General features: G+C 41.2%; 1 protein-coding gene across 1 annotated transcript; it reads right to left on the minus strand.

Moving 5' to 3' along the window:
- Positions 1-1,002: 1,002 nt before the first annotated feature.
- On the minus strand, positions 1,003-9,887 carry LOC143132905 (uncharacterized). Its single transcript, XM_076292729.1, has 5 exons — positions 8,874-9,887; positions 6,144-6,208; positions 4,246-5,193; positions 3,751-3,754; positions 1,003-3,067 (listed from the first exon to the last, which is right to left on the minus strand). The coding sequence occupies exons 1-5, from the start codon at positions 9,792-9,794 to the stop codon at positions 2,129-2,131; spliced, it is 2,877 nt and encodes a 958-aa protein (XP_076148844.1). The 5' UTR covers positions 9,795-9,887; the 3' UTR covers positions 1,003-2,128.
- Between the last annotated feature and the right edge of the window lie 6,132 nt (positions 9,888-16,019).

The raw sequence follows: 16,019 nt of genomic DNA on the forward strand, positions 1-16,019 counted from the left end.
AGAAAGAGAAACAAATCAAATCACTGTGTAGATGAGGGGAAAAGCAGGGTGGGGGTGGTTAAGAGTGAGAAAATAACTGAATCCACAAACCTTGCTCATAAAATGCAGTTCCCCTTGCATTTTGAAGGCATTAAAATCTGGATCTAAAGCATCATGTACACTGGATCTCTAAGCATCTCGAGCCGGTTAGACCTTAAACTGAAAGTTGTCTAAATAGGCATAATTAAAAACAAGAGAACTGAAGGCCAGTCACCACATCGCTATAAGGGAGGTGGGGGGGAGACTTTACAGACATTCACTCAAGCAAAGACGGCAGTCCAACTTCCAAGTCAAACTTACACAGAGGAACAAAAATGTCCACCTGTAACTTAAGATGTGAAAGTGCCATCTGACTGTAATAGCAACAGTAAAAAGCAAAGTTGCATGCACACATTACTGCATTAACTGCAAACAGCCCATCCAACACTAGGTAGGGGGTTGTCCGTTCCAAATGGATCTGTGCCCAGTTACAGACACACAATGTTAATGTAAAGTCTGGTGTATAAAGCAATGCTACAAACCTGAGGTGAATATCCTATGGATTTTCAGCTGGATTTCTACAGCTCTGCAGTACCTCTGGAGATTCCCATGTCGTAGAGGACAGCTAAGGTATACGGCCAGCCTATTTGACCACTAAAAGTACTGAAGATGTATTTAAAAGGAAAGACAGCATAATCTTTTCAATGGATGGTAGAGTTGTGGATGCTCCGTGACTGCTTCCGAGAGGGATGACTGAACAGTAGGTGTATAACTTTACTAGTCTACAAGGTTCTTTGACAGCATAATTCATATTTAATTACAAGGCGGTTACCCATATTCAGCAATAATGTATGACTCTTAACATAAGTGAGCGCTCTGGCACACTATTTTTTTCTGACCTTATGGGCATTTAATCTTTAAAGCTGCATTAAATCCTGTTTTGAGCCAAAGTATTCAGTAAGGTTCATCTTATTGTTCATAATGTCTACAGAGTAAAGAATATTTATTAATGGAAATACATACAGTTAGCTGGTATCTGAAATAAACATGTTTTAATAGGTTTAATCTGTGTATCAGTAATACAATGAAACAGATGCATAAAGTCAGCTTCTTCTGAGATTTGTGAGATCCTTTTAAAATAAAGTCTGTGAAATAGAACACCTGGAAAATTTTCAGATACTTCCTCTGTCTTAAAGAACACGATCACCGCAACAACTAAGAAAAAAAATGTCCATATGTCTAGAATAACGTTAAAACTACTTAAATTGCTTTACAATCACACTAATAGGAGTCACAGCTCAATCACTACAACGGATATTCAACATATTCTGTCAGTAACAACGGCAGTGAACCTAGAGTATTTAAAAGTAACGTGACCTAGTCCTTATAATGCTGCGTTTAGGTACTTTTATCACATTGTGACCAGAACACAACGGTGGCCATCAATGCTATCGAATACTTGAATAGAAATGTCCAAGAGGTGTACGAACTCCGAATAAGATCTAGATGCCAACAACCTGATTTGATGCAGAACTAAGGACTAAATCAAGTTCACTGTAATCAACTACTTGGCCATTTCTAATCATACATGGGGGTCTGAAGATCAACACGTCAACTTAAATACATATTTTAAAATAAAATAGAACTTACAGTACATATCTTAAAAAGGAAAAATAACAGGCCTTCACCAACAAGCAACAGGAAATATCTTAACTGAATTACTATAAACGACATTATAAAGCAAACTGCAACATTGTAGGTCCCCCACCAAGGAAAATGAAAAAGAATCCAAAGAAGTAGTCCTATTACGTGTTGGTAAACCAGGCCTAGTTTATTAGCGACTGAGGAGTAATGGCCGTGTCTCTTAAAGATTTGATGTTTCACTATGAGACGATGTATGGTTGGGCTCTGGTAATAAACACCTGACCTGATTAAACCAGCCTGTGATAGCTGAGGTTTGTTGACTGTACCAGAAAATGGGGTTCAGTGATCCAGTCATGTCCCTGCCGAAAATACGGCTGGGAGCTACTTAATGGATGGGATATTTAAGCGGCCATTTAGATTTTGGCTAGGGGATGGAGCTGCTCTGTTGTACGACTGACCAGGATTCCTAATATGAGCCTCCATAACCCCCCCTGCCGTAACCACCACCGCCTCGGGAGTAAGGAGCGCTGCTTCTGCCCGAGTAATTACCTTTCATTGGACCATAGCCAGACGACTGCTGGCCATAGCCACTTCCAAAGTCATTGTAGCCGTTGCCTCCGCCATAGCCTCCCATTTGGTCTCCATAGCCACCCCCGTAACCGCCACCGTATCCACCTCCATAGCCACCTCCGTAGCCGCCATCGTTGCCTCCGTAGCCACCTCCGTAATTCCCGTAGCCACCACCTCTTCCACCGCCGTAGCCGTTTTGGGATCTTCCCATTCCACGCCCGCCTCTACCTCGACCGCCGCGGCTGCCAGCAGCTTGAATCTCTTGTTTGGTTAGGGCTTTCTTCACTTCTACTTTATGGCCGTTGATAGTGTGAAACTTCAACACAACAGCTTTATCAGCAGAATCGTTATCTTCGAAGTAGACGAATCCAAACCCACGCTTTTTACCTGTATCTTTGTCAGTAATCACCTCTGCTTTCTCGATGGCGCCGAACTGGGAGAAGCATTCAAGGAGATGTTCGTCTTCAATATCATCTTTGAGACCCCCGACAAAAATTTTCTTGACTTTAGCAAGGGCCTCTGGCCTGCCCGCATCTTCTCGTGCCACGGCCCTTTTCAATTCAACGTTGTTACCGTCCAGAACGTGTGGCCTAGCTGCCATGGCAGCATCCGCCTCCTCCGGTGTTGAGTAGGTCACAAAGCCGAAGCAGCGAGATCGTTTCAACGCTTGGTTCTGCACCACAACACAATCCGTCAGCTCGCCGTACTGCTCGAAATGTTTGCGGAGACCCTCGTTGGTGGTCTGAACATTCAGTCCACCGACGAACAATTTGCAAAGTTGATTTTCCATGGGTGCGTTTAATGAAACCAGTTTAAACTGCGACAAAAAGTAAGACTAGCTACCAGCAGTTGCAGCACTCAAAATGGCGGACTTTATCCGAGGGAAATTAAAAAATGGCGGAGGGGGAGGTGCTACAGCGACAGGGATGTTGGGATTGGAATTAGCCAAAGCTTTCTAGTTCATTCATTAGCACATACAAAGATTATAAATTATTCATACGTGCATGTAGCACATGAATGATTCCATGATGATTAAATAGAATAGATCAACCAAATGTTTGCTTAATCGAACAAAAAACCTTGAATCGGGCGTCCTCGCAGTTCCAGGAATAGACTGCGTAACAAATTGAGCGCAAACTCGCGCTCGATATTCAGAGATCGACTAATGTGAATTTTAGGATAAAAGCAGGAATTTGTGTTTTGCACGGTGGAAGTATAACATAATTTCTACCACAGCTGTAACCGTGGTGTAGTACTATGAACAGACTTCTAAACGGCTTACGAAAATACGACCATATCAATTTACTTGTGGTCAATAAATGTAAATGCATCTCGTGCATATGCTGCAAATTCAGATGAAACGTAAACTTGAGTGCACTGATCTCCAACAGGATACCCCAATAATTACCAAAAGAAGGTCTACACATAAAACAAGCAATTTGTCAAATCATGAAAAAGTTTAATACAATTTGACAGGGTTGTGAGTTAACCGAAATTCAAGGTTAAGCAACATTTCACAAAACTGAGTCAACAGAACAGCACAGGACTTATAGAATAAAACTGGATCAATCAAAATAAACATGTATAAAAAACTAAACCCACAGAGCCTGACATCACAATTATACACCACACAATAAAACAATAGGATACTCGAACAGAGAACGAGCTGCTTTTTACATAAAGTTAGCTAATTCCCCTGAGCTTCATGACTTGTAGATAATAAAACAGAGCAAACAGACAGGTCATCGTTCTGAGCTTCGTCCACTTAAACTAAAACCATTCACTACAATCATTAAAAATGGAATAATTATCGTGCTGAAAAAAAAAAGTTTAAAGTCCATAGCTAATGTCCATAGTAAACGGCATAGCAGTCCAGAAACTGAACATTAGGAAGGGGTATCGGCCTGTGGTTTAGATTGAGGGAGAATTCCTCCAACCTTTGCAATAATTTGTGTTCTGAAGTCCCAAAATATGTGCATCCCTCAATGGTGCATGATTCAATAACCAGCGTACCCCCCCCTTCCGTATCCACCTCCTCCGCGCGCATATGGTCCCCCACCCCTACCAGCGGCATAATTACCGCTCTTCATTGGACCATAACCGGAGGGCTGTTGAGCATAGTCCTCTCCAAAGTCACTGTAACCGTTCCCATTGCCGTAGCCGCCCCCCATCTGATCGTATCCACCGCCATAGCCGCCTTGGGTTCCATAGCCGCCGCCGTATCCGCTTCCATAGCCGCCATCATTGCCATAGCCTCCGTAATAACCTCCTCTTCCGCCACCGTAGCCATTTTGAGGCCGACTCATTCCTCGGCCTCCTCTGCCCCTTCCACCACCACGACGGCCTGCTGCTTGCATCTCTTCTTTAGTAAGAGCTTTCTTCACCTCTACCTTGTGTCCATTCACCGTGTGAAACTTAAGGACAACTACTTTGTCGGCGGAATCGTTATCTTCAAAATAGACAAAGCCGAAACCACGCTTCTTGCCGGTCTCTTTATCGGTGATGACTTCGGCTTTCTCAACTGTGCCGTACTGTGAAAAATATTCATTCAGATGTTCCTCCTCGATATCATCTTTAAGTCCACCAACGAATATTTTCTTCACTTTTGCCAATGCTTCTGGCCTACCAGCGTCCTCCCGAGCGACCGCTCTTTTCACATCCACGTTGTTGCCGTCTACAACATGTGGCCGAGCGGCCATAGCTGCATCTGCCTCCTCCGTGGTTGAGTATGTTACAAAGCCGAAACAACGAGACCGCTGTAACGACTGATTCTGAACCACTACGCAATCGGTGATCGTTCCATACTGCTCAAAATGCTGTCGCAAACTTGCATCTGTGGTCTGGACATTCAGTCCACCGACGAACAACTTACATAGTTGAGCGGACATTTTTCCACAATTCTCCGAAAGGCTCGACTGAACTATCACCGGTAACGTACGGTTTAAACAATCCGAGGCGCCTCTGTCGTTACGTCAAGACATGCGCCGCTTGTTATGATTGGTTGAATGGGAATCAAACCCCGCCCCTTCCTTTTACGTATGTCTATCGAGCAAATTCACAAAATCACTATCACGATCGGGATAATACACAGAACATTTCCCTGTTTTTAAAGCACACCAAACTGTCAAACACTACACATTAGTTTCCTATTGCTTATGTAATATGTTTGGGAAAATGTTGGCTTTCGGCTGCGTGAAGCCTCAAGGACATGCAATTTTCTTTTCTTGACCACAATGCTATCAGGCAGTCTTATTCAAAAACTGTAGAAAACATATATTACAGATCCTCCAAACTAGCAAGTGTTAAGCCTGATGCCTTTCAGTTGCAGCTCCCCCCCACACACACCACCATTATGCTTCATTAACTTAATTTGGGAGACAGTGCACTCCAAGTGTCAAATGTCACAAACAATATTGTTATACTTAACCAGTTGAGTCCAGTTTGCCTGGCAAGTAACCCATAGAATTGGGCAAAGGGGTGGACCATTGAAAGGTGCAGTGGGCAGATCTATAGGCCTACATAATATAAAAGGCCTTTAGGGTCAATAATGTAATGCATAACAGGAAGAGTGTGCTGATCTTTGACGATAATCACATTGGGTCTTTGAGTGTTTTAAGTGTGTACATGATCAAGACCAGGGATGTAGTGCTAAAATAAGAGGTGGGTAACCTATGAATTTTGTGATGTCGGTGAGGTGGACTGCACCATGCGGCATCAGATTTTTTAAAAAAGGCATTCAGAACATGTTTGATGATGGTGGAGGTTAATGTCCTGTTTATAACAATACCAGTATTAAATGGTTCCTAAAGTGTTGATGAGTGTACATATTGTGAATGTGGATAATACAGTGTGATTTTTGAATGTTAAAAGTTGCAATTGGTGAATAAACTCTTTTGGGACGGGGATTATACTCTATTTCTGAATTTTCAGAGGTGGATAAACTGCGTTTAGCCTCCACTACATCCCTGGTCAAGACCTAGAGAAAAGGCCACAAGCAGTAAAATCAAAGAACGAGTAAAATCAAAAAAACAATTCTCATGTGCATGTGCTTAGGCTATGATGGCTATGAAGATTTTGCCTCATTATTAAATGAGCTTTAGTTAGACTTTAAGCTTTGCCCACCTTTTAAACTAGGGCCAACAGCAGTCTGTTACAGCTTAAAGGGATGCTGCTTCCGATTCACTTGCCGCTAGCTAGGTTGCTCTTGGTTGAGGTAACGTCCCAAAGATTTTTGTTACGGTTACCGCCGGGCTTAGCGCAAAAGACCTATGAGTCCAAAATGCCGCTTCCGCTGCGCTCTGCATGGCGGCAGACCAGTTCTTGCTCGCACAAGCCATTGAAAATAATGGGATTCATAGCACAGTGCTGCCACTTGCGCATACAATGTGAACCCGGCTTCAACCATCCTTACACCAGAAGACTTTACAATCCTTAAAGAATCTTTCCCAAATCTTGTCAGTCTTTTGAGTAAAGCTTGAATGGGGAGGTGCATTAGTTAAAACACTCCAAACTTTCAAGAAGCTTTCCCTAATCTTGTGAAAGTGTATGGGTAACATTAGCTGCAACTGTAAAGATTATAACCCAATCTTTTACCATAAAACACTACCAAAATATGAAATGTACAGAATTAACCATACATTTATCTAGAAATGGACATGTTCAAATTAATTTTAAAATGCCAGAGCAAGTTAGGATTGGTGAGACCCTTTATTCAGAAAACAGCTTTATCCTAGCTGAAACAGGCCTCATATGAACACAGAGATTTGGTTTAATGTAAAATAATTTATTTGCCTGCATACATAAAGTTTTGAAACAACCAAATAATGCCTTTTTCATTGCTGCGTCACTGATGCTCATACAGGTGGCTTTGACCTTAGGATAAAATAAAGAGAGGTTAGACAGGTCATTCTACCATGATCGTAGCAATAAGTGACACAAAGACTAGGTTTCTATTTAGGCCTCTTATTTATCTATAGTAACTTCTGCATTTTTACCCAAGTAACTTGCTGTGTGTAGTGTACCACTATTCAGTATGAACTGAGCCAATCTATAATGTTCTCCGCACCTTGGACCACCAATTCAGATGGAGGACTGTATGACAACACAACACCGAATGGCCATTGTCTCATTACTGACCCATGGGGCTTTAAAATCTCCCAACCATGCCGATGGATCGCCAAACTCCACAGCCACAGTTGATGTGGTCTGAGTCAGGCATCACCAACTCCCTGTAGATAAAGAGAGAACAAACAAAAATTAGAATTTAACAGCAAACATTACATGAATCCTTGCAAATGGTGTCATGTATGATCTAAGGAGTGACTGTTTCAGTTCAGACCTTTCCACAGGCCACCAAATGCCACCCTTCACATACCAGATATCTTTTTTATATTCAGACACGCTGGCCACATGTTAGGTAAACCAGCTGGTGTCAGTCCAAACTAGGAAAATAAAAACGAACAGCTGCATTTACACTTCTAAGTATACTAGTTAAGAGTTAAAGTTGACCAACACTTAGTGAAGACAGGTTGATTACATACCTATGTTGCAGGGTGATATCCTAATGTGAAATTTCAGTCCTATAATGGACCCCAGGTATTGAACAGGGTCCCTGTACAAACAAACTGCTACAGCTATTTCGAAGTACTGGGATTACTGAAAGAAAACCTAAATATGGGAATCAAATGTAATAGGAACCCCGTTTGTGCCCAACAAGGAAAACATCCCGAGCTACTGGTCACCAACTTCATCGGCCGGCTTTATGGTCACACGCCCCCGTACAGTACCGGCAGACGTCTCCCACTAGGATAAGTAGTACTGTATGTGTAGAATAGCTCATAGAGGCACCTAAAGCTAAATAGACTGAAATTTAATACAAGTTATTTTAGTTGAATGCATAACAGTATTAAGAGAGTAAACTAAGTATACGATCATAAACTTTTTATTTAAAAAAGAAAACATACATTTGCATACCATTGTTCAACAATTTTCTTTGATGTGAAGACATAATATACAAGGTACATATGTATGCTAGAAACGATATACTAAGTAGCCAAAATACCAGAGAGTGCAGATAAATAAGTTCTGTGGAATTCCGCAAATACAGCTGCAGACTACCGTAAATGCCACACTGCGTTCAGCTTTGTAACGATAGTGCACATACATCCACATGTGCGTCCAAAATCCAAAACTGCTTAACACAAGCGCATTCTATTATCCTCTGTGATACATTACTGAGCAGGGGTAAATTAAATATTACTTGTAGCCCATGACACAACAAACTCTAAAAAGAGAAAAGAAATTAAATGAATGCTGGTGAACAATTAAAACAAGCCTTGCACAAAACAAAAAAACGCATTATAAAATAAAACAGGCAAACTAAGTTCTACCTACACGACCTTAACTTGAAACAAAAGTGATCATTTGATTTTGAACATGTTCTACAACAAAAGCTGGTCGAACAAGCCAGGTTTCTGGGAAGTAGTCTTCCTACCTGTTTAGATTTGAGGTCTTTTAGGAAAGGTTTCACAGTGTCCGCCCCGTGTTGTTAAGCAGAGGCCAGAGGATTGAACCAATCTGTCCAATGTCGTGATATTGAGGGTATTCTGGGACAAAGTTCTCAGTCTCATTCACTGCCCTTAGTACGGGGCACCATATGCGCCTCTGGCAGCATAGCCCCCTCCACCTCCTCTGGGATAGGTAGCGCTGCCCCGAGCTGCGTAGCCGCCTGCTCCCTTCATGGGCCCGTAGCCTGAGGGCTGTTGGGTATAACCACTGCCAAAGTCACTGTAGCCATTTCCGCCACCGTAGCCTCCGCTTTGATCTGCGTAGCCACCGCCATAGGCCGCGCCGTAACCTCCAGCGTATCCTCCACTTGCATAGCCTCCGCCATAGCCGCCATCACTGCTTCCGTAGCCATAACCTCCGCCGTAGCTTTCGTAACCACCTCGGCCACCGCCGTAGCCATTTTGATTTCTTCCCATACCTCTTGGCATTCCTCTTCCTCCCCTTCCTCCCCTGCTCGCAGCTTGCATCTCATGTCTTGTGAGGGCCTTTTTAACTTCAACTTTGTGTCCCTTGATGGTATGAAACTTGAGGACAACCGCTTTATCGGCGGAGTCGTTATCATCAAAGTGAACAAAGCCGAAGCCTCGTTTCTTGCCGGTGTCTTTGTCGGTAATGATCTCGACCTTCTCAACAACACCAAATTTACCAAAATATTCATTGAGGTCTTCGTCCTCGATGTCCTCCTTCAGCCCACCAACAAAGACTTTCTTCACTTTGGCAAGCGCTTCGGGTTTACCTGCATCGTCCCGTGCAACAGCTCTCTTCAACTCCACGTTTCGGCCATCAACAACATGTGGCCTAGCGGCCATTGCTGCATCTGCCTCCTCGGCGGAGGAGTATGTTACAAACCCGAAGCAACGAGACCGCTGTAATTGTTCGTTCATGACCACTACGCAGTCGGTAAGAGTTCCGTACTGTTCAAAATGCGCCTGGAGTCCATCTTTGTTGGTCTCCACGTTCAGACCGCCGACAAAAAGTTTGCAGAGTTGATCCATACTGCCTCGTAAAATATTTCTTCTTTACCGCCGACACGAGCTTCTTGCTGTTCAACAGTTGGAGCTTAAGGTACCCCACCTTCATTTAAGTTGTCGTAACTCTGACGTCATATGCGCTCAGATACGTGAAAAGCTACGCCCCTTAATCTGTCTGGGCCAAGGCCCGATAGCTCCACCTAAGGGCAATAAGTGTGTCTTTACAAATGTAAACTAGACCTATGTGAGTTGGAAGACAGAATAAAATGATGTTTCCTTGTGTGCATTTTTAAATCTTTTTTATAATGTCATTTTCGGATTCAGACCTCCACATATTCACGTTTCTTGAACGTTGACGAATGAGAATGCATACAACATCCAAAACGGTTAGCCTACCATGCAAAGAATGGCCATATATGATGAAACCAATGACTGGAGTTATAGTGAAACCATTTCCAAGTCGCTGTATAATTATACATCAATACATTAATTATATTTTAATTCAAAAATGGGAAACAGACAAAAAATGGTAGTAGGCCTATGAATGTGGACATAGCAACTTGTGTAGGCCTAAAGAGATCTACAGTTTGCACCTAAAATATAACCACACACGAAAGAGTGCACTTATTCTTCCTCTTCAAAAAATCACATTGTAAAAAGAATTGGGCCATCAGGAAAATCATGAAGGGAGTAAAGGGGTCTGTAGCAAGTCATGTCATCATTAAGATTTTGAAAATGACATGGCCTTAAATTGAATTAAAAACATTGCCCAGCAGATATGTGCAGCATATTAGGTCATAATGTAAATAGTGCTTAGTCCTCCTCTCTGGTAGTATAGGCCAGTGTTTTTCAACCTTTTTTGTGCCACGGCACACTTTTGACACTTAAAATGTCCCACGGCACACTAACATCCTGTGTGAAGGAAAAATAAACATACTATAGCCTAAAATTTCAAATAATACACAGATATGGCCTTATTATGGCTTCTATGCAAGACCTGCTCAATAAAACAAGTGCCCTCTGTTTCATTAGGTGACTATATGTAATTTAATTGTTGTTATGAACTGGATATGTGATTCTGTGAATACTGGATATAGGGCCCCCGTTGTACAATGCAATGTAGTCATGAAGTAGTCGTGATAGCCTAAAGTAGTCTAATAGGCAACAGACCCATTACACAGCTCAGTCATCATCATGAGCATTGCCTAGCTCTCTATATCAGGGCCGTGCTGAGACCTTTGGAGGGCCAGGGGCTCAAATTGAAAAAGGGGCACATGAAACAAGATTTCTAAACATATGTCAGCATAATTTACAGTTCAATCCGTTAAATTATAGCCACCCATATTGAAACAAAATTCAACATGGAATCTTACAAAAAACTACATCATACTATAGTATATAGATCATTTACCCCACCAGGTGAAATCTTTATCTATCTGTTTGTATGTGTGGTGAGAGAGAGAGAGAGAGAGAGAGAGAGAGAGAGAGAGAGATCCACTGACTTTTGTGGCTTTCTTTCTGCATTTGTCTACTGTCTTTGAGGCATCTTGCACTGCATAATTCAATATCATGATTTATAAAAACAAAACACAATTTAACTTTGTAAACACCAACCTGAATTGACATGAATCTAGCTTTTAGTCAGTTTTATAGCTGTAGTTCAGCTGTTGTTCAGTTGTTCAGCTCTGAATCAGAAAATATAGTTTAAAAGTATAGCAATAATTATAGCAATTGATTTATTGTAATCTCACAATGAAAGAAATTAGGAAAAACCTTGAAGGGAAGCAAATTTATTTGGAGAAAAAGGAAAATCTCATAAAGAAATAAATATTTGTAACAAAAACACATTGCTCACAATTATTGGCACCCCTGCTTGTAATAACTTTTTAAGCCTCCCTTTGCCAATAAAACCCCATAAAGTTGGAGAATACAAAGCAAGGGATTTAGGACCGTTCGTCTTTACAAAATCTCCCCAGATCGTCCAGATTCCTAGGTCCACACTTGTGCATTCTCCTCTTTGACTCACCCCACTGTTTTCCTATGGAGTTTAGATCAGGGGACTGAGATGGCAATGTCTGAAGCATTATTTTGTGTTCAGCAAACAATATTTGTTTTGATCTGGACATTTGCTTTGGTTCATTGACCTGATGAATGATCCAATCATGACCAACTTTTAGTGTCTTGGCAGAGATTGGCAGATTTCCTTTGAAAATGTTCAGGTTTTTCTTGGTGTTCATGACACCATGCACCTTAATTAGGTTCTCAAGGCCTTTGGGAATAAAAACAGCCCCACAATAGCACAGCCCCTCCACCATAATTCTCATTAGGCATGGGGTTCTTTTCAGTATAGCCATTCTTCTATGTACACCAAACACATCTAAAGTTTCTAACCAAAGAGCTCAATTTTCATTTCATCTGACAATAGACCACACTTCCAGACAAAGTCACTGTACCATTCAGTAACTCCTGCCGTTTACATTGGTAGTTAAATGGCTGGACAGGCTTTTACCTGCATGCCCAAATAAGCTATTAGCAGTGAGGTCACTTTTGAAGACTTTTTTGGGGACTTGGTGACCCCAAGATGATACATCATCGGTTTAATACCGCTATTATCTGGCCCTATAGCCCAGAAACCCCCATTCAGCCCCATCTTCAACTTTGCCTTTACAATTTATCTTCATTCACTTACATAAACATACTGTGCTGTCTACTGTTTTAGCCAAAGTTGTGCAAAGTAAAGAGGCATCATACAGGCCCCTCTGATTGGACAGACAGTCTATCAGTCAATCCCTGTCAACAACCATTTCCATTGATTCAAAGGGCCAACATGTAAAAATAGACACCAATTTGGCAACAAACCAGTCTGAAATAAGCATGAGAAATGTACTAACTCTTTGAAAACAAAAGAATGTTCCTCAACAATGCAATATTCTAAAATCCCATGTTAAGTTAGATGGGGTCAGATATTCTAGAATGCTTATTCTACAACATTCTAATGAAAATTTTGTCAGTATTTGCTGAAAGATAATGCATAAAACAACCCTCATTTTATTATATATCCACCAACTGGATTTTCATGGACTTTTACTATGGTGTTTAAATCACAAATTGAAATATAAAAATGTGAAAATAAATTCTGTTGCAATTAGTTTTGGGTCAGACCTGACTTTGCCTGGACTACATGTTCACATGCATGGGATATCATAGGCCTAATGTTTGTTTGTGGCAATGCAAGGGATTAGGCCTACGACATGTAAACAGTAGGCTACAATTTAAATGTCTATTTTCTGTCTATTTTCTAATGTAGGCCTAAGCCTTACATTATTTTGCCACGCCAATCTTTTCTGTTTCGATACTAACCTTTGCCTTGGTCTTAACACTGTTGAGAGATCATCAAACGTGTGAGTCTACTGATCGTTAAGTTTACCACAACAACAGGTCACACATCCCCAAGCATCGTTGCGGACAAAGAGGTTTCGCCGACGCCCTGGAGACGGCCTTTTGGACATGGATGGCCAGAGTTTGTATATGAATGGAGGGAACTTGACTTCTCCTTATGTGATAGTAAATTCCTTTGACGTGTAAACGACTGCCTTTTACACTTGGTCTCTGACGCTAATCATATTAGGCTATGTTGAGTGTCAGCAACAGCTATTGAGGCTGCAGAGTTTTAGGATGGTATAATTTTTTTGTAACATTTAAGTAAGTAATTTCATTCACATCAGGCCATACATAAACCTACTTACATCAACTCTAAGACCGAAGCTAAACATACACACAATAGATTAGAGTGCATTTGAGTCCAATTAATACATGCGAGCATTGTCATTTCTAGTAGCCTATAGTTCATTCTAAAGCAGGGGTGGGCAACTAATTTCCCCAAGGGGCCACATGACAAACTGGGACTGTTGAGGAGGGCCGGACACAAAATACCGAACTCAAGTCTGAACTCAATTCTGTTCAATTCTATTCTGTTCTTGTATAACATTAAGTAAATCATATGGTTTTGTTTACTAGTCGTAAGAACAGATGAAAATGTGAGGGGAAAGGAAAAACAGCAATATTTAATCTATGTCCAGTATTTAATCCTCATTCTCCAAAATGATTTTTTGACATTGACATTTTTTTCAGTTTTCAAAGACTGATATAAAAAAAGTACTACAATATCTATATAATTAGGCTAGGTCATGAAAATGTGAAGGAGTCAGTACAACCGATAGGCCTGTGCCACCATTTCATCAACACTCAGCAATATTTCATCATTAAATCATTACCATCATTAAATTAACTCTATGCAGAATTAGACTACGAAAATGTGGAGCAGACAATAGTAGACTGTCATTAGTTAATCAACATGCACAAAGAAAACTATTTTAAAAATGTAGGCTATTTTTTTGCTTTAACTTTATGCACATAACTGTGATTGGTCAACTCGCTCTGTGTGTTGAGCTGGCTGATTCAAGCAACCTGTGGGTAGTAGCATCATACTAGTTCGCCAACATAAGCTTTGCAAATAAACTCAGACATATTTTGGTTACAATTACGGGGTTATCCGATTGTAAACTGTCTATCTGCCAGTAACGTTTTGAAATGAACACTTCGTATCGCCAACGAGCAGCAGTAGGAGTTCCAGTCGTTCTAACAACCTTTGCGGTGGTGAGCGACGCAGACATAAGAGACACAAAACTTTGAAAGGTTTACGCCGACGTAAAGGCAACTGCATTGTGTCGACGCAGGAGCATAAATTCTGTTCACCAGCACATCAGTGAGGGTGTTTACATCGTATGCATCCACGCACAAATGTATGGGCGTACAAATAGCAGTCGCTTTCAAAATAAAAACAACGATATTGATTTGCATGCATTATCTCTATGCTAGGTTCTTGACTATTGTTCTTTCACGGACCTTACGCGGGCCGGTTAGGGAAAGCCCACGGGCCGGATGTGGCCCGCGGGCCGTATGTTGCCCATGTATGTTCTAAAGTGTCTGGTGCCAATGCAAACAAGTTATTTAAACCTGATCATAGGATTATTGACATCTATAGGTTGTTATTCACATTTTAAACTAGCTAGACAATTGAGGCATATTAAAAGGGAAAAAATAATTGTTTGCATGACCTTTACAGCCCACTGAGTCTGTTTAGTTTGTGCCAAGTTCTATCATAGCCTTCAAGTTTACATACCCTGTAGCCCACATACACATGCTAAAGTTGACTTAAAAGAGAAATAAATTGATCTTATTGCCTTAATTTAAAAAGAAAATGAGGAAAAATCCAACCTATAAGGACACCAATTTTCTTTGTGAATGAATAATGTATCAGATAAATACCTGTTCCTTAAAATACAGGGGCCATAAGTATACATATGCTAATTTCCCATAGAGGCATATGTTATGAGCACAACTGTATTTTTTATTAATATTGTGCATAGAAATAGAGAAATAAGAAGTGTTCTGTGGCAGGACATTGCATTATGTAATTTATTAGCTTCACTTCCCCTGTAGGTTTCCAGTAATTTGGTTGTTGGAAAGATCCCAAGTGTGTGTAGTTGTAAGTACTGTGCATGTACTGTCTGATAATGAACTCAGTATAAAGGCTTGCTTATTATAGGACTGAACAGTCACATAGTGTATGTCACATGTTGATCTAATTCCTCACCTGAATCAGAAGGAAAAGTTAATTGACTCATTGCCAAAATATGGTATGGTATTGCTTTGGAGTTGCTGTGCTCATCAAAGTCTAGAAACTGTCCATTGGATTCCATTCATCAGTTGGGCAAGCCATTCATCTATTCCAGTAGTCAATGTGACACTCTCTGTGGTTACCACAAATCCCCTCATTTGCTGAGTGCAGACTCTAATTTCCATGCGGTTTGCACCTTAAATCTCACCACAAATTGAGTCCGAGTAAAACCCATCTGAAACTCTAAAATCGGCAGACCCTTTCGCTACCCTGCCAGGCTCTCACAGTTCCCACGATGTGATCTAGCGCTTGCTTGAACCTCTCGGCTCCCTGTGTGAAGTCAAACTCTACTCTGTTGTTCAAACTCAAGCTCAAACTGCTGGCCTATTGTGTTTGCTGTGTCTGTGTGACACACTGTTGTCAGACAGGCCTGTAAATCAAACCCCTTCTCTTGATAAAAGGACACTCACTGCACCTTCAGTGGTGTCTGCAGGCCAAGGTCATTGAATTTCATAGACAACACTGTCAGGGACTGAAGCAGCGTGGAGGTGATGAGTCAGGACGGGTGT

This window comes from Alosa pseudoharengus, unplaced genomic scaffold (genome assembly GCF_046254945.1).
Source record: "Alosa pseudoharengus isolate Yale_2024_CS ecotype anadromous, Long Island Sound unplaced genomic scaffold, YU_APseudo_1.1 YU_APseudo_1.1_scf_19, whole genome shotgun sequence".
NCBI classification, from domain to species: Eukaryota; Metazoa; Chordata; class Actinopteri; order Clupeiformes; family Clupeidae; genus Alosa; species Alosa pseudoharengus.

What these genes read in the sequence shown, in the direction of transcription:
- LOC143132905 (XM_076292729.1), bottom strand. Translation starts at nt 9,794, where the DNA reads ATGGATCAACTCTGCAAACTTTTTGTCGGCGGTCTGAACGTGGAGACC. An exon ending in GCGCATATGGTGCCCCGTAC is followed by an intron (nt 6,209 to 8,873) that starts TAAGGGCAGTGA and finishes CCTTTTCTCTAG; the next exon opens with GTCTTGACCAGGGATGTAGT. An exon ending in TCTGAAAATTCAGAAATAGA is followed by an intron (nt 5,194 to 6,143) that starts GTATAATCCCCG and finishes ACGTAACGACAG; the next exon opens with AGGCGCCTCGGATTGTTTAA.